The sequence below is a fragment of the Aulonocara sp. 'chitande type north' Nkhata Bay genome, linkage group LG23, assembly GCF_057382095.1.
Source record: "Aulonocara sp. 'chitande type north' Nkhata Bay isolate Kocher_YH1m ecotype deep benthic linkage group LG23, A_spYH_male_GT1.1, whole genome shotgun sequence".
NCBI lineage: Eukaryota > Metazoa > Chordata > Actinopteri > Cichliformes > Cichlidae > Aulonocara > Aulonocara sp. 'chitande type north' Nkhata Bay.
The window spans coordinates 45,534,557-45,561,112 of NC_141365.1; the positions used below are offsets into that span (position 1 = coordinate 45,534,557).

At 41.3% G+C, this 26,556-nt stretch overlaps 4 protein-coding genes across 5 annotated transcripts in view; 2 read left to right on the plus strand and 2 right to left on the minus strand.

Annotated features, from left to right (window-relative positions):
• Positions 1 to 7,103, plus strand: part of LOC147302761 (NACHT, LRR and PYD domains-containing protein 12-like) — a 116,789-nt gene extending 109,686 nt beyond the window's left edge. The window contains exons 10-11 of the mRNA XM_086282110.1: positions 4,374 to 4,550; positions 6,926 to 7,103. Coding sequence (XP_086138236.1) covers positions 4,374 to 4,550; positions 6,926 to 7,103 — 355 coding nt within the window. The remainder of the gene's footprint in view (positions 1 to 4,373; positions 4,551 to 6,925) is intronic.
• Positions 1 to 8,119, plus strand: part of LOC147302759 (NACHT, LRR and PYD domains-containing protein 12-like) — a 154,278-nt gene extending 146,159 nt beyond the window's left edge. The window contains exon 5 of the mRNA XM_086283595.1: positions 7,775 to 8,119. Coding sequence (XP_086139721.1) covers positions 7,775 to 7,787 — 13 coding nt within the window. The 3' untranslated portion in view covers positions 7,788 to 8,119. The remainder of the gene's footprint in view (positions 1 to 7,774) is intronic.
• Positions 8,120 to 15,655: 7,536 nt separating this feature from the next.
• Positions 15,656 to 18,397, minus strand: LOC147302765 (uncharacterized). Of its 2 annotated transcripts, none has more exons than XM_086284529.1 (5): positions 18,322 to 18,397; positions 17,815 to 18,126; positions 16,412 to 16,528; positions 16,100 to 16,158; positions 15,656 to 15,808 (listed from the first exon to the last, which is right to left on the minus strand). In XM_086284529.1, the coding sequence occupies exons 1-5, from the start codon at positions 18,395 to 18,397 to the stop codon at positions 15,656 to 15,658; spliced, it is 717 nt and encodes a 238-aa protein (XP_086140655.1). The 2 variants fall into 2 exon arrangements, with proteins under 2 accessions (XP_086140655.1, XP_086140656.1); XM_086284530.1 differs by having other exon boundaries at positions 16,100 to 16,145; positions 16,411 to 16,528.
• A 5,310-nt stretch (positions 18,398 to 23,707) lies between these two features.
• On the minus strand, positions 23,708 to 25,019 carry LOC147302766 (uncharacterized). The gene is made up of 2 exons (XM_086284484.1): positions 25,005 to 25,019; positions 23,708 to 24,847 (listed from the first exon to the last, which is right to left on the minus strand). The coding sequence occupies exons 1-2, from the start codon at positions 25,017 to 25,019 to the stop codon at positions 23,708 to 23,710; spliced, it is 1,155 nt and encodes a 384-aa protein (XP_086140610.1).
• Between the last annotated feature and the right edge of the window lie 1,537 nt (positions 25,020 to 26,556).

The window sequence follows — 26,556 nt, forward strand, 5'->3', positions numbered from 1 at the left end:
ACTCAGCCAGACGATCCACCTCCTCCCTGTAGGCGGCCTCATCGTTGTCACTGATGAGGCCAATCACCGTGGTGTCATCTGCAAACTTAATGATGGTGTTGGAACCATCAGCAGGTCTGCAGTCGTGGGTGAAGAGGGAGTAGAGGAAAGGGCTCATCACACAGCCTTGTGGTACACCGGTGTTCATTGTGATGGTAGATGAGCAGTGGTTATCCAGCCGGACATGTTGGGGGCGGTTGGAATAAAATAGGGACCGAGCGCCTCTCTCAGTTAGCTGATGAAATGACTAAACTACATGCTGTGTACAGCCACTCTCCTGAGCCTGTATTATATACACAGCGGTTACAATGACAAACTGAATACAATCTCATATCTACAAAACAAGCTTAGTCAAAGTTGCAGCTACGCTTATGAACATGGAGAAAAAACAGGCGAGTTATCAGCTCACCAGCTACGACTAAGAACAGCTAACCAACTATCCTTGAGATCTACAATGACCAGGGAATAAGGTCTACAGACAACCAAACTATCCTTGAGATCCGCAATGATTTCAATAAGGTGTTTTATATTCCCTCCTTGGGAGAAGATGCGATCGCTAGTCTGGAGGAACCTGTCTCTAATGTTGAAATTGAAACGACCGTACGGAGCATGCAGTCTGGAAAATCTGCTGCCCCGACGGGTATCCATCTGATTTTTTCATAAAGTTTTCTGACCGACTGAATTCACTGTTAAAATCAACTTTTGAAGAATCCTTCCTCTCACAGTCGTTGCCTCCAACAATGCATCAAGCAGTGATGTGTTTAATTGTAAAACAGGAAAAAGACCATTTAGATTGTCGTTCATGTCGTTTAATATCTTTGTTCAACACAGACACCAAGATCCTGGCTCAAGTGTTGGCCCGTCGCTTACACAAGTATTTGTCCTCCATTATTTCACCAGACGGGCTTTATTAGGCACTCTTTTTTGAACATTAGAGCTCTATTAAATATCATTTATACCCATGTTAAAGGTGATACATTGGAAACTGTAATTTGGCTTGACGCAGAAAAGGCGTTGGATTGGGTGAGATGGGATTTTTTTTTTTTATACGCTTAAAAAATGTGGCTTTAATTTTGTATCTTGGATAAAAGTATTGTATTGCTCCCCTTTAACAGCCGTCCGGACTAACAATAATCTGCCCCCCAGGACAGGGATGCCCTCTGTCTCCTTTTTGCCATTGAACCGCTAGCTGTTGCTCTGAGACAATGTGTTGGTGTTGAGGGAAAACATCGAGGGGGTATCGAACATGAAGTCTCTCTTTATGCCGACGACAGGATTTTATTTATTTCCAACCCATCGAACAGCCTCCGCAAACTTTTGGATAGACTTACAATAATAATAATAATACGTTTTATTTATAGGCGCCTTTAAGAGCCTCAAGGTCACCTTAATGCATACTTAAGGAATTTGGGACAATTTCTGGATATAATGTGAATTTTGGGAAGAGCGAGGCAAAGTCTATCTGTACGACAACTGGGGAGTTTTGTGTATTTTAGCCCCTTTTAAACCCAGCTATAACAAGTTTAAGTACTCGGGCATCTGGGTGACAAGAAAACCACAAAGACTTGTATAAAACTATCTTCCTTTATTGTCGAAGCTTAAAGAGGATTTTGGAAAATGTGAGTTTTGCCTCTTTATATTTATGGTGGGGATGCAGAACAAGGAGCAAAGATGAATGTGATGCTGAATCAGCAGAAGACTTGGACTCATTTGATTCCAGCTTTGATATCATTGATTTCAATATGTCCATTTCTGTCACACTTCACCTTTAAAAGTGAAGCCATGTGGTTCCTGGAAGGAAAAACACGACTTTTTCAAGTCTTTGTCCTGTTTTTATGAGAAATGTACGACTTTAATGTGAAACATTCAGAGTTTTTTCTCTTGTCGTGTTTGTTTGAAGCTGCTTCCTGTTGGCTTCAGCTGTTTGGAGTTTCCATTTTCTAAACTTCTACATTCTGAACCTTCTTCAGCTCTGAACAGATGATGAAACACTGAATGATTTCAAGCACTTTGTCTAATAAACTTACATCTTTCATTCTTTATACAGATTGTGGAGCTGTGGTTTGTCAGAGATCAGCTGTGATTATCTGGCAGCAGCACTGAAGTCCAACCCCTCGTATCCCACAGAGGTGGACCTGAGTGGAACCTACAGCAACCTGCAGGATCCAGGAGTGAAGCATCTGTGTGATTTGCTGGAGAATCCACGATGTCGATTTGAAACTCTGAGGTCAGTCAGCATGTTTTAGTTGTGCTGAGATGAATATGATGTGAAAGTTGTGCTGACACTAAACTGCAGACATCAGGCTGATATTATACTGATCCACACTGAGGATCTTCATGGTAAAGTCTGTTTTCTTCTTCTCTGGTTTAGTCCATTGACTGCAGCAGAACAATGTTCACATTTCAAACAGTGATACTCAACGTATGGCCCGCGGCCCACACGCGGCCTGCCCACCTTTACTGATTCAGAGAGAGGGGACCCTGATTAACTGTGTAGCTTCTTCCTCACAGTTCTAAGTATCAGACACAACAATGAATAATCCACAGCTGACTGTCTTTAGCAGGTCAAAGGTCACGGCACACAGCAGACAGTCAGAAATATTCTAACTCTGATCATTTATCAGTTGTGACACTGTGAGACTTGATCAGAGGTGTGATCATCACAGCAGAGGCCTTTGTGTCAAAGTCACTGAGGATCAAACAGAAACACATGAAGCAGATTTTCCTCTTCTGGCTTTTTATAGCAGATAACCTTCAAAATATTCTGCAGTCGATCAAAAACTGAAGCAAACCATGAAGCAACATGTGAACATGAGCTGATGCTGCTGAAGTGAAGCAAAGTTACAGAGGTTTGATTACAGACACAGCTGAGAGTTTGTAATCTGTCATCATTTTAAAAAGTTTCCATGGAACAGCAGAAATGAGGCTTTACTGTCAGAGGCCGACAGCACTGAACACAACAGCAGACTGGTGGCTAATAAACAGTGAATGATGCAGAAACAGATGTTTGAAGCTGTTCTTGGAGTACACTGAGAGAGAGAGAGCTGTGCAGGCAGGAACAGCCAAAGTCAGAGAGAATTCATGAGCATATTGATCAAACGTGAAGCAGAGTTTGGATCTTCTTTTGCTGCTGCTTCACTCAGTTTTGGTTGGAGACAGATGAAACCTGCAGCTTCAGGATCTGTGAGCTGTCCACTTTCAGCCCCGACGGCGTGTCCGTGTACGTGCCGTCGAGTGAACGATCCACGCTCTGTGTTTCCATCTTTGTGTGTTTAGCTGCTCTCATTTACTGTTTTATCTGTTTGCTGCTTGTTGAAATAGTTTGTGAGCTTTAACCTGAGATTCTGGCAAAATACATTTATATTAAACATCGATTCAGGATTGAATGAATCAACATCGTTTTATTCAAATTAAAACCATTTAAATGGGAACATGAATTTTTTACAGCCGCCTCTAATGCTGGGTAATGTCAGCTGGTCCATGTGCAGCTGGCTGTGAGGCTCAGGGAGCGTCTACAAAGTGCGACACTGAAAGAACATCATCCATAAATATTGAGTAAGAACTGGACTCTCATACAGCGAGACTCAAATGCCTTTAAACATCAGCTTATCCTGCTGATCCAAGTCCAACACTGAGTTTGTAAAAACATGTTTGTCAATCATTTTGTTTGGTTTCTGAGGAAAATGATTCAATAACTTGCTGCTAATACACAACATTTCATCATATTTCCTCATAACCCTCTTTTGTCTGACCATTTGATCCCATTTGAATTTGCAATAAAGGATCCACAGAGTTTGGTGACAATAATGACAGTAGATGTTTGTGTGAAAGTGCTGGAAGCAAATGAGTGTGTGATGTTCTTTCAGTGTTGCACTTTGTAGACGCTCCCTGAGCACTGGTCTCACAGCCAGCTGCACATAGAGACCAGTGTTGTTAGTCCAGGTCAGAAGATGACTTGTTGGAATGAAAATGAGCTTGTAGTTTGTCTGCTTTAATAATGTGACTGGAAAAAGGTGTTGGACTTCAAATATGTCCATTTCTGTCACACTTCACCTTTAAAAGTGAAGCCATGTGGTTCCTGGAAGGAAAAACACGACTTTTTCAAGTCTTTGTCCTGTTTTTATGAGAAATGTACGACTTTAATGTGAAACATTCAGAGTTTTTTCTCTTGTTGTGTTTGTTTGAAGCTGCTTCCTGTTGGCTTCAGCTGTTTGGAGTTTCCATTTTCTAAACTTCTACATTCTGAACCTTCTTCAGCTCTGAACAGATGATGAAACACTGAATGATTTCAAGCACTTTGTCTAATAAACTTACATCTTTCATTCTTTATACAGATTGAAGAGCTGTGGTTTGTCAGAGATCAGCTGTGATTATCTGGCAGCAGCACTGAAGTCCAACCCCTCCCATCTGAGAGAGCTGGACCTGAGCTTCAACAGCAAGCTGCAGGATCCAGGAGTGAAGCATCTGTGTGGTTTCCTGGAGAGTCCAGGATGTAAACTTGAAACTCTGGGGTCAGTCAGCATGTTTTAGTTGTGCTGAGATGAATATGATGTGAAAGTTGTGCTGACACTAAACTGCAGACATCAGGCTGATATTATACTGATCCACACTGAGGATCTTCATGGTAAAGTCTGTTTTCTTCTTCTCTGGTTTAGTCCATTGACTGCAGCAGAACAACGTTCACATTTCAAACCTTCAAAGAAGAAGAAAAATCCTCCACTGGAAAATTCACTGTGAAACTCTCAAACTCTTCATTGCACCTTAAAGTCTGTCTGACACTGAAATCCAAAGCAAAATGTGCGTTTGCTTTACAGACAGCAGTCCAACACAAACATACACACATCATCCAAAACACAGTCCAACATCCAAATCTCCTCCACTGCCAGCATGAATGATGGGAAAGAGAAGGAGGAACACTCTGACATTCAGGGTTAGAATGAGTTTCATCAAGCAGACTGTGAAGATCAAAGCTGCATTAGAAAGCTTACATGAATGAATGAGTGGACAGAAGTGGACAGAGATCATCTGAAGCACTTCAAAGGCTTTAAATCAGCACATTTCTCTTTATTCTTTATCAACTCTGTTAGTTTCTCTCAGTTTTCTGTGGAATGAAGCTAACAGCAGGCTAATAAGATGCTGACCAATAGGTTTCTATTAAAGGTTGTAATTTGTATATGAAAAAGTGCTTTGGCTCAGCAGGGATCAGCTTACAGGTAGAATACAGCTGCTGGATGGGATTAGCATGTCATAGCTATCTACCAAACTGCTAACTGGGGGATTTCAGGCCATCTATGGATCATTTTTGCTAACTGTTTATTCAGCTTAGGCTCACAGGGCTGCAGCCTGTGCCCTAGCTGTCATAGGGCAAGAGGCGTGGTCCACCTGCACAGGTGAGCAGTCCATCACAGGGCCAACAGAGAGCGACAGAGAAGCACTCCCTCACATCCACACCTACAGCCAATGTAGAAGCACCAATGAACCTAAGCAGCATTTCATTGGACTGTGGGAGAACATCCAACCTCCACAGAAAGGCCCAGCTGACCAACAAGCTTCAACCTACAACCTTCTTGCTCTAAGGAACTAGTGCTAACCACTTTTGCCCATTTCAGCCCAAATCCTGCATCTTCCTGTTTCTGACTCCAGGCCAGCTCCACTAACACTTTCTCATCAGACACTGCCACCTAGTGGAGGAAGTCTTAGTTCCATTTGAAGCTTCAGATTACAGTTAGTTCCTTTACAAAGAGGTGGAGGTGGTGGGGCCACAGCACCATCATCACTGAGTGCCATAGGACACTTAACCTTTGTTTCCATATGCTGGGAACTTCCTGTTGTTCCCAGGAGGACTGGAAAATGTGTGAAAATCTCCCAGTCAGTTCCTCACAGCACACTTCAATCATTTCCCTCCCACAGCATCAGGACCAGGGCTTTTTCTCTCTTTGGTCCCACTAAGAGATTTCCACACAAACACCTCATCAGTGGGACTCTCAGAGCTACCAGCCCTTTGCTACAATCACAAAGCTCTTCATTGAAATCAATGATATCAAAGCTGGAATCAAATGAGTCCAAGTCTTCTGCTGATTCAGCATCACATTCATCTTTGCTCCTTGTTCTGCATCCCCACCATGGACTTCATTCCTTTCCAAGCCAGCCTTGAGTGTCCTTTATTCAGCTCATCCTCTGCTTTACTTTTACACCTGATTTTAGCTGCTTTATCTCTCTTTCAACAGGTTTCTGTGCCTCAATCTTTTTCTTCTCTCCCTCATAACAAGACAGCTTCTTCTGCCTGAGAACATGTTGGAGTGATTTACTAATCCAGGGCTGCTTATTGGGGAAAATACTTCCTGTTTCCAAAGTAATCCCCATTTTTCCCAGAAAGAAATGTCAGTAGAAATCGATGATCTAAGTGAGAACATGAGCCTTTCAAAAGTCCCAGTGGGTGCAGTCAAAGCAGTCCCTCAGTCCCAGTATAGAGTCTTTGGTCCAGACTGGAACAGCTGTGTGCCCAGTTTGAGCTCTCTTCAGTGCTGTGACCTGACAGACCCAGAGGGGCCATCACATCACATTTAGAAGCTCCCCTGATGGAGCCACAACACATGTCCAATACTTAGTCTGTCTTGTTGGACCAACTGGAAGAAATGATTCAAGGACTTAGTCACAGAACAGAGATTCAAATCTCCAAAATCCAACTGGCTGCATCAGGACATATAGTCTGAAACTCTGCACAGTTTCCTGTTTGAAGCTGCTTCCTGTTGGCTTCAGCTGTTTGGAGTTTCCATTTTCTAAACTTCTACATTCTGAACCTTCTTCAGCTCTGAACAGATGATGAAACACTGAATGATTTCAAGCACTTTGTCTAATAAACTTACATCTTTCATTCTTTATACAGATTGTGGGACTGTGGTTTGTCAGAGATCAGCTGTGATTATCTGGCAGCAGCACTGAAGTCCAACCCCTCCCATCTGAGAGAGCTGTACCTGTGGGGAAACAACCTGCAGGATCCAGATGTGAAGCTGCTGTCTGATCTTAAGAAGAGTCCAGACTACAGACTGAAGACTCTGGTGTAAGTAGAGTGATGGAGTGAGTGGGTGGTGCTGTCAGCAGTATTGTACTAAACACAGTCAGTATGAAACAAAGATCCAGTGTTTCCTGTAAAGCTGCAGCTTCTCAGTGAAGCTGTGAGAGGAGAACGGTGACAGGCTTCAGGATTGGACACAAACACTTCCTGTTTCTCACCTTTATGGTCACCATAGTAACGGCTGACACGCTCTGATCAAACACTGTCAACAGCCAATCAGCTCTCTGAACAAAGCAGCACGCAGACCAATGACTGCATTGATTTCCAAGTTTAAAGCAGTGAAGAACACAGTCTGTAGGTGAGGAAGAATTTAGTGAGAGCAGATGTTTGGATGGAATTCCTCCAGTTAACAGCTGGAACCGTCCATCTGGATTGTTGGGCTTGTTGTTGGGGTTCCTACAGAGCTCAGAGTGGACACACCAAGGTTCTTCTAATGAATGAAAGTCCAAACTCAAACTAGGAGGGAAAAACATTTTCAGCAACTTCAATAAAAATCCAAAGATTAGAAAAAGTGAAGCAACAATGAGTCCTAGTACAGTCCCAGCACTGACGTCCCTGCTGCTCTTTATACTGGATGTGCTGCATCACTGACTGACAGCTGATGAAGAGTCTCTGGAAACACTCGTTTATCCCCTCTGCTCTTCCTCCTTCTCTCTGCAGGTGGAGGTTATGATGGTAAACAGGACGGTGTGTGTGCTGAGAGAGGAGCAGCTGTGTCCTGATGATCCAGAGAGGTTGAAGCAGCAGCAGCTTGTGTGTAGAGACGCTCTGACTGGGCCATGTTACTGGGAGGTGGAGAGGAGAGCTTCATCCAGCAGTGACTGACAGAGGAATGAAGTGCAGATGACTGTCAGTGCTGCAGAGTGAACTGCTCTGAGAACAGCTCCACTGTCAGACACAATGTAGAGTCCAGCATCAGCCCTGTGTGTCCCTCTGGATCTGACAGAGGATCATCAGTGTATCTGGACTGCTCTGCTGCTGCTCTGTCCTTCTACAGTCTCTGCACAGTCTCTGTCTCACTCTGGAAAGATTTTACAACTTGTTGTAATTACAGAACGTTAATATAATATTCAAACATGTGATCTTCTCTTTATTTCTGAATCTTTACCAAATAAAGAAAAACCAAACTAACAAACAGAAGCTGTCGTGTCCTTTTTCACCACATCTGTGAATCTTTTCTGTGTTTTTCCTCTTTTCCTCCTTCCTGCAGCTCCATCTTCATCATTCTGTGTCCAGTATATGTGAACACGTCCAAAGCATCTGAGCCTCATGTTACCCGTTTGTGTGAGTTACACCTGTCGTTGTGTTGTGGTGTATAAATAAGGGGCAGGAGACAGCGCTGGATCTCTGAGTTCTTTACTCTCAATTTCTGCAACATCTGCAATATCTAGAAATGCAAACCTGTGAGCTGTGTGTGTTGTGCGTCTGCTCGGCCACCTCTCCTCCGGCCGTGCTGGAAGCAGCTGTGCGTTTGACAGTTTTATCGACTCGACAATAATCGAACAAATTAAATGTTCAAAAATATCAACTTAAGCACTTCAAAGTCAACAAAAAGCTTAAAACAATGAAATAATATTTCACTGACAAAACAACAGCTCATAAGAACGATACACAAAATAATACAGAAACAAACAAATAAAAGTTATTAACCAGGATCCATGTTTTTGTCACAAACACTGAATCAGCTGATTCACTCTTTATGTTTCTGAGTTTGTTTTGTGATTATAGTTCTGGTTTCTGTTTCTGTGTCTTCACTGTGTCCCACGTCTCCTTACTTTGGACTCTGTGTTATATTTCCTGTTTTACTTTGACAGTCCTGTGTTACTGTTTCCTGTCTCGTGTGTGTAATTGGTCCCAGCTGTGTTTCCCTCCTGTCTCCCGTTCCCTGATTACTAAACTGCGTCCACGCCGCCGGCGCTCCTCTCCACAGCTGGATTCCAGGATTTCAGAGCATCCAGCTGTGGTGAGTGATGGAGACACTTTCTCTGCTCCCTCAGTAATCAGGACAGTTTATTGAACATCAGAGGACATAAAGGACTGTTTTTCACCTGCCCGTTCTGAACCTGGACATTAAAGACTGCTGGCTTCAAGGACATTAATCCCAGTGTCAGCCAGCCAATAACAGCCTGTGTTTTTCAGCTCTTTAGGAGTCAGAAATGAGAAAGACACAGACTGCTAACCTCTCCCTGCAGGAAATAAGCTCCGCCTCTTCCTGTCCTGTATATGAGTGATTCTGACATGAGACACAATGAGTTTCCTGTTTATTGTGACTTAAAGCGAGCAGCAAAGACACTAAACTGTGTGTTTCCAGCTGAAGCTGCTTTTTGTGTTGCTCCCACAATCCTGTCTGAAACAGTCAGTGAGGAAAACTCAGTTTATGCTTCCAAGCTCATTGTGAGAGGGCACATTGTGTTCCTGCAAGTGCTGATTTTGTCTGCATCCCTGAGTTTAGTGAGCTGCCTCCAAGGACTTGTGAAGCCCAGTGTGTTAAGGCTGCATCTCCCAGATGTTTCCACCTTTCCAGCACAGACGATAAATGTTCCCACAAAGGCTCAAAGACTGTTTGATTTTGTGAGTGTTGGCCTCAAGAGATTGCTCAGTGAGCACCTGAGTGTTTCTGGGACATCGGACACTAACTGGAACTTCAAGTCTTGTTCTGAAGCTGCACATGCAAAGACTGTTTCTGGTTGTAGAGACCTGGCTGTTCCAGGGATTGTAACCTCCCCAGAGGCTGAGCTGCTGACCTCAGCTGACTCTGGAGCCTTGAAGGTAACTAAGTTTGCACCGCTCGGGTGAGCCATCTCAGCTGCAACAGCCTCCACAGAGAGCTCACGCAAGCTTACCCAGCCTGCTGAGGATTTTATGCTGCTGCAGCCCAAAATGGGCTAAAATCGCCCCTGTTAACAAATAACAGCCCAACAGTAACTTTTATGCTTATTGTAGCTGTTAGCTAAAAACACTAATTTAGCTTAGTTTGCCCTGAATTCAGCTTTAACAGACATGATCGACTGTTTCCAGTTAGGGTTGCCAACCGTCCCTTAAAATACGGAATTGTCCCGTATTTAGAAACAAAAGTACACGTCCCGTATTGAGCTAATAAGGGACGCACTTTGTCCCGTAATACAGTGAGACTCAAAAGTAGTCTATAACTTTTAATGGAATTAACACTTTGTTTGAAAACATAATTCCCAGCCCCTCTCCTGCTTTGTGACCAATGAGCTGACAGCACACTTATGACAATTCGAGTATGACAATTCAGATTACCGCTCATCTCATTGGTCGAGGAAAGGTCGCTTGCGGAGAAAATACCGGAAGACAACAGATGACCACAACAAGAAGCATGGCCAACAGGGGAACAAACGCCGACTCTGCGGTGCAAGTCTCGGACGACAGTACACCTAAAGCTGGGCAAACACTGTGCGATTTTTTTCAGTCGCGTTATTCAGCTCCTGCTCAAACTGCACGATTGACTCGCAGGGGTTAGAAGTTGGTAGGTCACGATGCAGGTCTCACACTATACGGCCCGATGCTCTGATGCGACCTGAGTGCTCACACTGTGCCTCCATAAAATGAAGGTTATAGCAGAAAATCTGTCGCTCTCTGTCTTTCACTCACACAGACACACCACCACCATCAACTTTGCTAAATTGCTAATGAAAAACATTGATCAGGCAGCTCGGATGAGCTTTCCAAAGTTCTACAAGTTGTGCCTCCATCGCTTGTGTCCAGATCACACGCTGCACAGCCACGCTGCTCCGTCTTTTTCACCGACGTTTACGTGTTTGCGCGTGAGCAGTGTGAGCGGCTCACGAGCGATTGATGATCGGGAGCTGCTCGAGGTGTTAATCGCTTCTCGTTACCCCACGTATACTACACGACGCACGACGAAGGCCAAAAAACGGTCCGATCACCAAAACGGTCGCACGACTCAAAAATCGGCTCAAAATGGGCCTAAAATCGCACAGTGTGAGCCCAGCATTAGAGCAGCAATGTTTGTTCCCCTCAGAGAAAGGGAAGAATGGGAAAAGGAAAACACCTGGCTGGAAAAAGTTAATATGGGCATGTGCAGTCAATATCAGCGCTATGTGGCCAGAAGTGTGATAATATAATTTATTTTGTGTAATAAACGACTGCAAGGATAGATGATTACAACAAATAGATGACTAATACATAAAAGTAATACATAGATGAATAATGATGATGAGTTAAGATGCGTAATCATGGGAACAGGCGGGTTTACAAACAGGAGCAGCTGATTAGCATTAGAAAAGCTGAAATAATACCTCAACTGAAGCCAATTGTACTAAATGCACTAAATGTGCACTGTTAGAAGAATATTTTTCTTTCTATTGTTTTCTATTATTTTAAGTTAAGCAGGACAGAGTTCTTTTAAAGAAAGATTTACTTTTATTCTCAAAAGTTAAGCATGACAGGCTTCTGTTTAAGAAAGAGACCTGTTTTACTGTGTTAATGTTGTCATTTTGAGCTACAAAAAAATGGCTAAATGATCATTTGTTTCACATGTGTTCATATCACAAAGAATAGAATAGGATTTAAGTAGAACATATCTACTTAAATCAACTTCAAGTCAAATGGTTAAAAAAAAAGAGCTAGAAAATTCACCACACTGGGAAGGGTGAACTGGGTCGCCTGGCCCTGGCCACGAGGTGTCCCTTATTTATTTTTCAGGAAGTTGGCAACCCTATTTCCAGTAGAATTCCTCGTTGTCATCTTGTTCCCTCTCAGAGCCCCGTATGCTTGCAGAGACCCCTACAGTAGGGAAATGTGCCAAAGAACGTCCAAAACATTGCATTTTAGGTTTATTTATGCCTTACACACAATCCCAACTCTTTAGCTAACTTAACAACTTTGGCTAAAGTCTATAGTTAGTCTTACTCGTTTGTACAACATTACTGGATCGCCACTGTTTGAAATGATATGACATATGACTCTCACTGAAACAGCAAACTTTGTAGAAAACACAACACTTCTGATTCTCTATCTAGCTGTTTGGTCACAGCTGTAGATTACATTACAAGTGGTTGTTCACTCTTGTCAATAATTACATTTCTAAATTCTATTTGTGCAGTTACATGTAAACAAAGTCCAATATTGTATCTAAATGATTGTGTTATCGTGGGACAGTTTCCAATTTTGTTGTATTATTGTACTAGGTATGACTGTGCAAGAGTTATCTTATCTTCCTTGCTTGCACCACACTCTTTGCAGAAATGGTGCACAGCAGCACTGCATCATGTTATTGTGTTGTATAATATACCAGAACTAATACAAAGCAATATCCATGTACACTATAGGTCCATGCCAATGTGCCCAAATGGGACCTCCATAAATGGTAAGGGGCGCAAAGGCACTTTAAGACCAGTGGGCACACCATCGGTGCACATCCGCTCGGATGCTTTTTTCTATTCATTTATTTCCCTGTTTATTTATCGATGCACAAAAGCAATTATCTCAGAGACACCATCCTCTTAACAGAGACTCAAATCAGGAACCTGCAGATTATTAGTCAGCAGCTTTAACTTCCTGTCTTTGTCTCACTAAACCTTCCACGTGGAAACTTGAGCTGCCCACTCAAGCACAGTAGGCTTTAACTGGCTCTGCTCAAGTCACTTCAGTATCTGAGAAACTGTCTCGATGCATGCCAAAGAACACTTTGACAATACGCTTGTGTTGAGTCAAATCCACCACAAGCATATTCTATGGCAGTTTAATTCCACTCCACATAAAAATTGTCACGTATTATTTCCCCCCACCACACTTCCTGCCAGTAGCTGGTGCCCCCACCCACAGTGCATTAGTGGTTCTCTGTGTTTAGTGGCTCACTCTGGGCGGCTGCTCGGTGGGGCCCGGCCCCCTGGCTCTGTTGGGCCTGTGCTGCGGGTGGGGTGCCCTCAGGTCTCGGCCCTCTGGGCCCATTTACTGCTCAGTAACATTTAATATCTATTATTTACTACTACTTACTAGCCTACTTACTGCATATTATTGGTTGTTGCTGTGGGTTCCCCACTGTGTTGGTTTTTCCTTGTGTTTTTCAGCAGATGATGAAATAGATTTTCAGTATTTTTTCTCTCTTCCTCTCCATCTATTTCTCTTCTTCTCTATTTTTCCCTCTTCTTCTGTTAACTTTCTCCCCAGCTTATCTTTTTTCTTCTTTCCTGACCCCCGTTCTGATTCTAATGACTCAAAATAAAGTAAAATCATCATCAAATATGACTATCAAGTGGACCAGTATAGCAAAAACCATAATGGTGGCAGAGGCCACAGAGCCAAGTGGCAGGATTTTCAACGTTCAAACCAGATAAAAAACAGAAATTAAATGGTGTTAAAAGCCATGAATTCAGGCAATTCATTCACAACATAATTACAAGTTTTACTGGACGTTAATATTTTTCTCTTTTTTCAGTGCAAAACAAACTAACAGTACACATGATGCTGGCAAGTTAAAATGTCAGTGTCTTTTATAGATAGCATGTCTAGCATCATAGTTTTATAGATCACGTAGTCAGGATAAAAACTCCATCTCTGATTATTATTGTACATGACTGTGACATGCAGCGGCCTCAGCATCATGATGAAGGCGACCGGAGGAGATAGTTTGGTAGACATCGATGTTTTGCCGATGAAGGCTCATGTAGCGGTCCTCTTTGTCCTAAACAACAATTTACACTGTCATTTACATTTAATTAAAGTGCAGCTTAAAAAACAGACATAATGCACTGCAGCCTCGGCACAATTAAGTGTAAAACAGAACTATGGAAAACTCACAAACATCTGGCGAGTTTCAGATCCTGTTAAGTTAGTTAGACCTGATCTGTTTTCTCTGTTAGGATAAAAACATCAGAGGTCATGGGGTGAAAAATACCTCAAAAACAAGACTAGCTATGTCTACAACTAATGTGTGGTGTTTGAAAAGAACCTATGAGATACTTTGAACACCACAGTGGCTGCTGTATGCAGTAATGTGCTCAAGTGATTTCAAAGGGTCATTTCATGAGTTTAAGTGCGTCAGTAAAAGTTTTCACCTGCGAGGATTTCTCCTCAGGCTGTAACCACAGGTTATCACAGCCACACTGATGAGTGAAGCAGCAGCAGAAATGATGGTAACTGTAGCCATGAACTTCATGCCAGAAGAATCTCCATCGTCTGTTGAATGTTGCCACACACACAAAAAAACTTCATTTTGAAAACGTGAAAAGTCACGAAATTTGCATTAGCCTGTTATATTAAAGTGGAAAACATGTTTATCTTTTCATTACATTAGAGTTACAATTGCATCATTCAAACACTTCACTGATGAAATAACAACAAAGTTGTGATTGGAGCAGTTTTATAATGAAATTTTAAACAAATTAGCCAGAAGAAGAGCTTAAAAACATTCCAGATGTTCATCTCCTGACTGAAACCTTTCATTAATCCGCTGCAGGCGGGAATGACGACCTCAAACCATGTATGACAGAAAAGAAAGTGTTAACGCAGTTCCAAACATCCACCTTGAATCTGCGGTGTGGGTATAAATAGAAAATGTTTTTACCTCTCACAGTCACACTGAGATGGAGAACATACAATCCACCACGAAATCCACACTCACAGGTGTAGTTCCCACTGTCTTCAGATGTTAAGTTGAGCAGGTGGAGAAACACAGTCTCATTTTCTTTGATCAGTGTGAACCTGGAGTCACAGCCATGAATAAAGCCTCGGTCGTAACGATAGAGCAGACGACGCTGTTCTCCTCGGCTCCTCTCTGTGCTGATCTCACACAGTATCATCACAGTAATATTCAGAGTTGTTTTGCTGCATATTTGAGTGGAATCGGGTTTCTTTCCAATTGTCTTCACAAGAGTCTCTATAAATTGTTCCAGTTAAAATGAAACAAAATCGGGATTATAGTTTCTATATATTTGTTGTTGTGGGAAAATCAATCACATATATTATTTCACTAACCTAACTAAAGCTTTCTTCTTAAACACCTGGCTTTACAGCTTTTCTTTTTTTAATTATATATATTTACCTTCACTGCTAAAAACCACAAGCAGAAGCAGGAGAAAGCAGAGTTTCCGTGCAGTCATGCTGGTGAGGAAGTAACTGTGGCTGACAGTGTGAGGTAGACTATAGTGAAAGCAGGAAGACTTGCACCCTCCTTATTTCACCTCTTGTGTCTACACTGAAACTTTTACTATGTCTAAAATAGAAGTGCATAAAAGTGGAAGGACAGTAGAAGGTAAACCACCAACATTGTTTAAGCCAGACTGATCTCTCTGTTTATCTGGATGGACATTGTGTTCAAATTATGATGAGATGTTTGTTCAAAAACAAAACTAGTCTGATACAAAGAGTCATGTTTGCCACAGTTTATTGTGTTTGTATTGTATTAAATCTGAGAGCCTGAGTTGGAGTATTATGACTGAATGGTCTCCATTACTGGGAAACAACTATCCAGTGTGAAAAGATGGACGTTTATTATAATATATGAATATTATTATATTAGTATGTCACCTAAAGTTTTATATACTTTAAAATGTTTCATAGAGCTTTATTATCCACTCCCACAGTTCCTGTGCTTCTTGCTGAGCGTGTCTTGTTGTCGTGTTGATGGTTCACTGAGATGAGAGTCTGGTAGGAATCACTCGATGGCTGCTGAAGGTTTGTATAGGGCTGATCTGGCTCATCGTCATCCTTTAGAAAAGTGAAATATTTTAGGTATTAATCAAGTTCAACCCGGTCTACCCACACACTCTATTGATCTTTAAATCTCTCCATCTGTTGCCTGGATTATTTAATGTTTCTGCTCATTTCTGTAAGAGCTTCTTCACAAAATAAAGGACACTGAAGTTGGCACTAATAGTATTATAACACTAATCTGTAATTATCTATGTAAGTAACATCCTAAAACATAAATGTACATGTTTTATGTTTACTGGCAAACTTTTAACTAGCTGCTGTAGATCGTAGCAATAAATTGCTCACCAAACCGTTGGGATTTTCAGGTACAGACACTCCAGATGTTCCTGACCTTAAGCAGCCACGCTGATAAGAAAGGATGTCAGCATTAGTGTAAGACTATTCACATTCAAACAGAGAAAAATCAAGTAAGAACATCTACATTTATATTATCTTCTCTCTTAATAATGATAATTATTTTTGGAAGGATAAAAAGTGTTCATTCTAGACATGATGTTTAACACACACCGAATTCTCATTTATTGAAATGTGATGTTTCCTTTTACTTTCTCTACATCTATATCATCTTTGAATTACTGCAGCAAAAATAGTCTCACCCATTACTTTTCCTCCAGTAGATAAATCCCACGATAACTCCAGTTATAAAGATGATCACAACACCGGGCAGATAAACGGAAAAAGATTTGTCTGCTGAAGTGTGGGCCTCGTTTGTGTCTAAATCATTGAAAAGATGCATTTGTCAGTAAAATCATTTACTTTCATTTCCTGGAAATCAAAACACAAATCAAACACAGTTTACGTCTACTGAAACTCTGAGTGAAGTAATGAAACCCCAGTTTTATAACCACAGAGCTTTAAATATTGTCACTGTGCTCTTTTCTTTTGTCTTCTTCTTCTTCTTTTGCATCTTTTCTGAATATTACTATGAACTGAAATTGGTCCAACTGCTTATATACATTCACTGGCCACTTTATGAGGTATACTTGTTCAGGGTGTAACACAAATATTTCAGTGTTCATTTCATTTGTCGATCACATGTCAGCTTCATCTTCCTGGTTAAATAAAGGTTAATAAAATAATAAAATGTCAGCAGATCAATGCTCAAACAGAGCAACATGGCACATGTTACTGGTCCAAGTGCTTCACAAACTGCTGATCTGCTGGGATTTTCCCACACAATCATCTCTGTTCACAGACAATGGTCTGAAAAATAGAAAATATCCAGTGAGCTGTGATTCTCTGGGTAAAAATGCTGTTTACACATCAAACCTTGAGGCAGAGCGGACCACACTGGATATCACTGCTGTCCTCTAACAACAGCAAGCTGAGGCTACAGTTTGCAAGTCTGGACAACAGAAGACTAAAAAAACGATGCCTTGCCCGATGAGTTGATTTCTAACAGTTCAGACTGCTGGTGGTGTAATGCTCTGTGGGGGATTTTCTTTGCAAACTTTGGACCCTGTAGTAACCACTGAGCATCATTTAAACACCACAGCCTGCCTGAAGGTTGTTGCTGACCACATTCATGTCTTTATGCCCAAAAAATACCCATCGTCTGATGGCTGCTTCCAGCAGGATACCACACCATGTCACGGCGCTCAAATCATGTACGGCCTGCGCAGTCACCAGATCTCAATCCAGCAGAGCACCTTTGGGATGTGGTGGAACGGAAAGTTTGCTTCAAGTAAGAGCAGCTGACGAATCTGCAGCAACTGTGTGATGTTGTAATTTCAATATGTCTTGAGAATCTTTGAGGAATGTTTTTAGCGCCTTGTTGTGCCACAAAAAATGAAGACATGTTTGATGGCTGAAGGTGGTCCAACTCGGTTCAAAGATGTACCTGATAAATGAGTCAGTGAGAGTATTTAAACTGCTGTCAGTGAAAATAAGAAGAAAAGAAATGAACAAATTACAAGAATAAAAAACACATAAGCAGGTCAATACAATGCTGACACAGTGCTGAATAACTGTGTCAAATAAAGAAACCAAAATGCATTTACCTTCCACAGTGACACTGATATGGACAATATATGTCCCTTCAGTGTTTGTACACTCACAGGTGAAGTTCCCACTATCAGCTGGTGTTAAACTGGTCAGCTCCAGAAAGGCAGTCTGATTTTCTTTTGTTATTGAGAACCTGGGGTCACATTCCTGAGTAACGTTCTCTCCGTGTCGATACAGCAGATGACACTCTCCTCCTGTGTCCCTCTGTCTTTTGATCTTACAGATAATCAAAACAATAGTAGTCTGACTTTCCTTGTTGCAAATCCGAGTGACATCGTGTTCTCTCCTGACTGTCTTCACAACAGTCTCTGTAAACAGGGACAGCAAAATACGGTAAATACAAGATTCAGCCTGTGTCAGAGAGGACTTTAGTTTCTATATTTTGTGAATGTTAAACCATCTTTTTAATCCCATAATAATGTGTTTAGTTTAAACTAAAAGCAAGGAGGTTATAAATTTAAAAATATTAATAATGCATAATGAAAATAGTTTCCTTGTATTACCTTCAGCATCATGGGACACAGCTAGTGGTAACAGCAAAATCAAGCAAAGTTTTGATACGTCCATGCTTGTTAACATGTCTGTAAGCCACCGACAGTGAAGAGGAAGATGTGCGGAAAGAAACAAGCTGAAGCTTTCCTGGCTAAGCAGACGTCAGACTGTTGCCCTTCACGGGGCAAGTGTGAAATGATGTAAAAAGGAAGTGTACTGACAGGACTTTCATATTAAAAGGCTGTAAAGTTGAAACACTGTGCGAGCTCCCACACAAAAAGAAAACAAGCTAATTTTTCTTTATCACAGAGGAATTATTACACTGCTAACTGTCATGTTCGCTGAAACTGAAGGATGGATAATATTGTAAAAGTAACAACAAAACTACCATTTATCATAACATTATAAGCATTTTAAACTAAAATAGCGTGTTACGTCATCAAACCGCTTCATCCAATCACTCATATACTTACAAAGTTTTGACCGCATTACCTTTAAAATGTGTACGAAGATGAGCATAAAATGAATAAAACTGACATGCTTACATTTGTTGTGTAGTGCAACAGGTGTATGTGGCTGAGGGATTCCCATGATGCAATGCGTATTTCTTCTTCAGTCACCTTTCCTACTCACTGTGTGTTAATGCAGCTCTCTGCATTGAATCATACCTGTTATTAACCTCTGTCTCTCTTCCACAGCGTGTCTTTATCCTGTCTTCCTTCTCTCATCCCAACCAGTCGCAGCAGATGGCCCCGCCCCTCCCTGAGCCTGGTTCTGCTGGAGGTTTCTTCCTGTTAAAAGGGAGTTTTTCCTTCCCACTGTCTCCAGACTGCTCACTCATAGGGAGTCATATGATTGTTGGGCTTTTTCTCTGTATGTATTATTGTAGGGTCTGCCTTACAATATAAAGCGCCTTGAGGCGACTTTATATTGTTGTGATTTGTCACTGTGCAAATAAAATTGAATTGAAAATTGAATTGTGAAGGCCACACCAGAAGCCACACAATTGGGAAGTCAGTAACGTCAGACACCAGCATCTTTATTTTAATTTTAATGCACATTTCCACAAACATAAATAACGACACATGTCCCATAAACTATTTCTGGTTAATGTTTTACTGGTGCTGGAGGTCTGTTGGACTGCTGAGGGTAACTGGAGAGAAAATGATGTGTTTTTTTTCATTGGACGTTAAGGCGTCTGGGAAGGGATCTCAGACCATTTACATCCTGGGCCATCTGACCTCAGGAAATCACATGATAAGGTGGGGCCAGGTTTCACAATGAGCTCACCCGAAACCCTGGCTGATTAGGACCCACACCCGCTTTCACACCTTGGCTCATGTGATTAGGTAGAGGATCATCAGGGGTCCTTTGTCCCTCTTTGGGGGGAAACTCCCACTGGTTTTAAGTCTGGGACTCCCCACCATTGACCCTTAGAACTGAAGAAGCTTCTCGGATGAGAGGTGAAACGTCTTCAAGCAACTCAAGAAGTCCAGACGCTTTTCTTTCCAAGCTCCTTAGACTACGATGACCTGGATGACTGAGAACCTTCACAGACTTAAGTATTAAATTAATAGTTGGTTTTCATTCTTTGTTTTTAGATAATTTTTTTTCTATTCGTATCCCCTCGTGTATTTAACTGGCCAGTTCAGTCCAATTTACTTTGGGAAATATTTAATCTGAGGTAGGGTTGCACCGATACCGGTATCTGGTATCGGCCTCGATACCACATTTTCTAAAGTACTCGTTAAAAGTTCCCCGATACCGAGGACTGATACCACGGTCTGAGACCTGTCTATGTTTGAGCGGCATGTAAGGGGTTAATCACAGGCGCCGAGTGCCCGCCCCCAGGCCCCGGCTGCGTCTCAGAGCGGGGAGAAAGCGAGGCGAGACAAGTCAGCCGTGTGGAACTATTTCAAAGTGAACGAAGACACGAAAACAAAGGCGGACTGCAAATTATGCTCATCGAAATTGTCCAGAGGAGGCTCTAAAGGTAGCGCATTTAACACAAGTAATTTAATCAAGCACCTAAAATCCCAACACGACAACGAGTACAAAGAGTTTGCCCACGCTTATTTACCCACGCTTATTAGCACAGAGGAGCATAGCTGATGCTACAGCAGTGGGACGGAAAATAGTTGGGCATTTTAAACATTTTAAACGCCTTAGCCTACTCCCGCCTCGAGGACATTCAGGGACAGCTCAACCAGCCAATAAAGAGACTGCAGCAGGACATACAGACACGCTGGAACAGCACGTATTACATGACATCAGTCCTATTTTTCCACATATTAATACATTTATGAATTTTGTGCAGGTATAAAGATCGCTTCTTCTCCAACAACACTGCTCCAGAGGCCAAGCTGCACCTGAAGCAGGAGCTTCTAGAGGTGAGGCAGAGGGGAGTCGGGCAGAAGCTGCAGAACCTCCTGCTAAACTGTTCCTCAAGGCCCAGGCTGCCGCTGGCAGCAGGTGCTGCCATTGAGCTCGACACATACCTCGGAGAGGCCCCAAGCCCTCGTGAAGACAGTCCTCTGAAGTACTGGGGTGTCAACAAAATCAGGTTCCCCACTTTGGCTAAAATAGCCTGTAAATAGCTCTCAGCCCCATGTAGCAGTGTGGACAGTGAAAGGCTTTTTAGCTCAGTGTCACACATTATAGATGAAAACAGAAACAGTCTGACTGCTGATGATGCAGAAAAGCTACTTTTCTTAAAAAACCCTGCCACTCACTGTTTCTCTCCATTTAGTGAGTCATCTTAGACTTGATGTTAATACCTACCTCAGCTGCACTGACTGCCACAGTTCTATGTCAGTGGATGTTGTTAGTTTATTCACATATTGTGCACTAAATGGCAAAGATGTTTATTAATGCCCCTTGTGTTGTCCAAAGCGGCAGAGTTTAAAATAAACTGAAAAATACTTGAGTTGCACTGTCACTGTTTAAATTTTTTTTTATAATTATTTATTCTGTAATATGTTGCATACAACATGCTTTTATTTTAAATAAATGTTCTTAATTCCAAACCAGTCCCTTGTTTTTTTTGTTGTTAAATTATAGGACTAAAGCTGTTACCTGTAAATTTAAATCGTGTTTTTATTAAGTACTCGGTATCGGCGAGTACTGAAATGCAAGTACTCGTACTCGTTTCCAAAAAAGTGGTATCGGTGCATCCCTAATCTGAGGTAAACATTTTGCTTTTCATTTGACCCCTGACCTGTCTGCTGTAATGCAGGAGGCAGGTTTATGACCTATACTGCAGCCAGACACCACAGGAAGCCTTCCTCCATGTTTTCTTTACAGTAATTGATTCAGCCAGTTTAAGTCTCCTTTGTTTTTGTGCATTAGATCACTGTGTGGGTTGTGTTGAGTGCTTATGTATTTGTAAGTAGCCATTATGACTTGACTAGTGGTGTTTATCTCTTTTAAGGGTCTAGTATCATCAGTTAATTAGTTTTTACACTTTGCAGGCACTTTGCTGTAAATACAACAACACTGCTGAAAACTCTAATTTAAATAATTACTACTGATGCACCTATCAAATAAACTAACATTTGCACAGGTGTTGAAATGCTGGACTCTTCCTCTCCTAAATCTGTGGCAGAGAAAAAATGTTGCAGGAGTGTTTTTTTTACATGATATGTAAGAAAAATAAGAAAAAGAAAGAAACCCTGTGATTTTAATGTGAATGCATTACTGACATCTTATCCAAACACACATTGTGCACACTACTTTATCCCCTATTACAACTGCAGCTTTTATTAGTGCATGTTCACGGGACTTCTGATTCTATAGGGTCTTGACAAAAGTCTCTGCAATCAATTGATTACAATCAAGTGATTCAATTGAAACATGGAAATCAGCATTTCACCATTTTATACTATACATACATGTTTTGCTTTCAAGACTGGACAGGAGTGGCATGTGGGCGGCATTGTAGAGTGTGTTGACAGGAGGAAAACTTACACGCTCAGTAAATCACCCCCGTCACTACCTAAACCTCAAAGTCTGTAAACAGGAAGTGCATCTGCATGAAAGCTTCTGTTTTATATGCAGACAGATGACCTTTTGATGTAAAACCTTTCTCTGTATCTAGAGAAACACTTTAACTATATATTCAACTATATAGTTTAACATTTGGTCCGTAACTATCATTTAAAAACAATAAAAAGGTTTAAAAGAATATACATAGGCGGCTATAAAGACTGCAGGTCAAACATCGTGCAGATACAGAAGGACCTCCTGGGGTCCAAAATGTCGCACTATTACAGAGCAATGCTTGCAATAGTCTTGCATGGTTAGCCAGTTAGACAGATGCAAATGTTAAAGTGCTAAAACAGACATGTAAATAAAATACAACATCATGTTAGCAGCTTATTGGTATTAATGTCTCTTAAAGCTCTCCATGACCTAGCTGCATCTTAACTCTCTGAGCTGCCACAGTCTTATAAACCCACCCGCTGTCTCAGGTCAGCTGATCAGCTGTTCCTGAATGTTCCCAGGACTGAGCGTAAACTTAGAGGACATCGTGCTTTTGCTGCAGCATCTCTGAAACTGTGACACGATCTGCCTTTAGAGATTAGACAGGCTCCTTCTCTGCCTGTTCTTAAATCACTCCTGAAAACTCATCTCTTCACCCTGACCTTTGACACCTTGTAAGATGTTGGTTTTTAGTTTGAGTTTTTTAGTTTATTTTTGCTGTTTTATCTTGTTTTGAAATATAGGGCTGTTTACATTTTTTATGTATTATGTGTTTTATTTTTTTACTGTTATGTTTTATTCTATTGTTCTTAACTCATTTACTGTACAGCACTTTGGTTTTGTGCTTTCTCAATAAAGATGGATTGGATTGGACTGGAAGATAAACACTTTAGTTTGCAGTACTGTGGTGAGTTCACAGTAAAGCACTGTGTTGGACTGGCGCACAGTGATTGTGGCGTTCATGGTCAGTGTTAGGTTACCTCAAGTACAGTGGATTCATTTGCATTTAAGCTGATGATGCTTCGATTAAGTCATCAAATTTCACCTTTATATCAGCTCTATAAGACAATTCTCAGGATACTGTTAGTGTAGGAAATGGAAAGACAACCAAGATATCTGTGAAACGTCTGCTTACATCTTGAATTCAGCTCCGGCGTATGTGGTAAGTTGTTAATGAGTGACTTTAATTTATTATTTGTTCACATGTGGCTATACACTCTACTGAGAATAAGCATACTGTCATGATATGAGTGGATCTTCAAAATAGACATCAAAATAGGTCATGGAGAAAATAAGTATAAAAAGTAAAGATCTTATTAGGAATAATACTGTTTGGATAATTATAACCATCATAATCAACCGAATCATCTCAACGTGTATTTGCTCAAAAATGTATTTATTACCACAAACACGTATTTAATTATCAACAAAAGGAAAATCAACAGTTTCTAGAACTCCAACAGGGGCAGGACTTGGAGGTACTGGGATTTCAGGAGGCAGCAGAATGGTACACTGGTCAGTGTCATTATTATTGACCTGTGATGGTGGATGGCCTTGGAGGGAGCTGAGAGGTAACTCAGACCTCTTGTCTTCAGGACACGTAAAGCAAACATACTCCTTCTCAGCAGCTGGAGACTTAGAGACATCCCAACTCATCAGTCTCATGCGTTTGGGCATCAAATGTTCCTCTTCATCATTAACAGAAAAAGCAGTAGAATACCTGCGCTTTCTGCAGAGACCTACCTCTGCAGTGGGTGGAGGTCTCGGAGGCAGAGGAACATCGCTAGGACACATGAAAAATGTCACTTCATCATCCAGGGATGAACGATCGTTTTTCAAATCTGGATTAATGATCTTGTCTGTGTCCTTTGCATGAAAGCTGGCATCAGCAGGTGGAGGATTTGAAGAAACTGGTACATCAGAGCTCATCAGTCTCATGCGTTTGGGCATCAAATGTTCCTCTTCATCCTCCACAGAAAAAGCAGTAGAATATCTGCGCTTTCTGCAGAGACCTAACTCGGCAATGGGTGGAGGTCTCGGAGGCAGAGGAACATCAGTAGGACACATGAAAAACATCACGTCATCATCCAGGGATGAACGATCGTTTTTCAAATCTGGATGCATGATCTTGTCTGTGTCCTTCGACTGAAAGCTGGCATCAGCAGGTGGAGGATTTGAAGAAACTGGTACATCAGAACTCAGCAGCCTCATGCGTTTGGGCATCAAATGTTCCTCTTCATCATTAACAGAAAAAGCAGTAGAATACTTGCGCTTTCTGCAGAGACCTACCTCTGCAGTGGGTGGAGGTCTCGGAGGCAGAGGAACATCAGTAGGACACATGAAAAATGTCACTTCATCATCCAGGGATGAACGATCGTTTTTCAAATCTGGATGCATGATCTTGTCTGTGTCCTTCGACTGAAAGCTGGCATCAGCAGGTGGTGGACTTAGGAGCTCACATGCAGGTGCGCTGATAGGTCGGAACATGAAAGCGGGAACTTCATTGTCCAGAGCACAACGGTCTGCACTGGATGAGCGTGGGAGCTTCTCCTTTGCCTGTGGAGGAGGCAGACTTTGACTTTGTGTTGCAGAGGAACATTTAAGTCATCTGACGTTTTGCTCTGTTACATATTATTATTGTTGTTGTTGGATTTTTCTTTAAAAATTCACACGATTTAATGTTTAGAAACAGACACAGTGAAGGGTAACTTACCACAGCTCGAGCCATTTTAGGCGTCTGTCAAGGCAAAGACGCAGGATTTGGTTTCTCTGTGTAAGATTACAGGACAGTTGTCAGTTTCATTTTCAAGTCAGTTGGATAAATTCATATCAAACTTCTCAAACTGTATCATTAAAGCATTGTTTAGGTGGACAAATATGAAAGATATGAAGATAAAAACAGTAACAGCTGGCAATCAAGGGAAAACAACCTTACGAAAAAGGTCTTAATCATTATTGTTTTAAAGTAAATCTTTCAGTCCTTACTTCAGTGATTGTTTGAAGTCTCTGTGCTTGTTGTCAGTCGCAGATTTGTGTAAAATATTTGCAGTTTGTGCATAAAGTTTGCAGGAGCTCCAAAGTTTGTCTGTTCAATACCAAAGTAATGAGGAGACTGAGTGCAGGTTTGGAATCCTCAGTGACAGAAGAATGCAGCAATGTTTGAATTTGAATTTGTTATTGTTTTATTAACAACAACTACCAGGATCATACCATAGCAACACAGTGATGCCCAATCAAATGTCAGGTACAAGGGATAGCCCACATACACATCCAACAGCACAGTAAAGCAATGGGCACCAATGCCACCAGTCAGGCCTTAAAAATACCTGAGTTATATAACAGCACACTGACAGTGTCTCATCCAAAAATATAAAATGTATAAATACAGTTAATATCATTTTTATTTAAATTTTATTTAATTCTCTTCATATAGTGCCAAACAGATGTCTCAAGTCGTCACTGTTACAACATAGATAAACATGAACATGAAATCCATTATTTAATTCTCTTCCATTCACTCCAGTTCAATTCAATAGCTATATAGATGGATAGACAGATACTGTATTATATACTATATTGATTCCAAATGGAGAATTAATGTGTTATATCACCAGGATAATGAATTCAAGTAGTACAATCTCCAATAAACAGACAACACAGTTCAAGTTCAAAGTGCAATATGTGCAGGATCCAGGCTTTATATTGTAAGATGCAAAATGTTTATATATACATAATATTGTTGAAAAAATAAAGAAAGTTAAAAATCAAAATAAGTTTATTGTCACGGTGGCTGATGTGATTGCAATATGAACCCGGAAGCAGACAAGGGAGAGATGGAACTGAATCTTAACAAAAAAACAAACCATTTATTAGGTTGAAAAACACGAACACAAAACAAGGCCCAGCAAACAGGAGCGGAAACTAAAACTAAAACCTATACTGGGAATAACTCGGTATGACTATGACAACTATGACAAGAAAAACATGAACATGAATCCGAGGAGGTGCATGCGAGAAACTCTGATGAAAAAACATGAACATGAACATGGACCTAAACAGAATCAGGAGATAACCTGAAACCCGGAATAACGTGAACGGAGGAAAACGCACCAACACTGCCCAGAGGAAGACAGCGGACTTAAATACACAGAAGAGAAAGGAGGGAAGTGGAAACACAGCTGACACAAATGAACCTGACACCACAGGGGAAGCAACATGAAACACACTGAACATGGAAACACAACCCTTTCATAATAAAAGACGAA

Excerpts from the sequence above, each read along its gene's own strand:
- LOC147302765 (XM_086284529.1), bottom strand. The coding sequence starts at position 18,397 with ATGTTAACAAGCATGGACGTATCAAAACTTTGCTTGATTTTGCTGTTA. Across the intron at positions 18,127-18,321 it reads TGTGTCCCATGATGCTGAAG|AGACTGTTGTGAAGACAGTC; the intron begins GTAATACAAGGA and ends CCCTGTTTACAG. Across the intron at positions 16,529-17,814 it reads TATCAGTGTCACTGTGGAAG|ACACAAACGAGGCCCACACT; the intron begins GTAAATGCATTT and ends TCAATGATTTAG.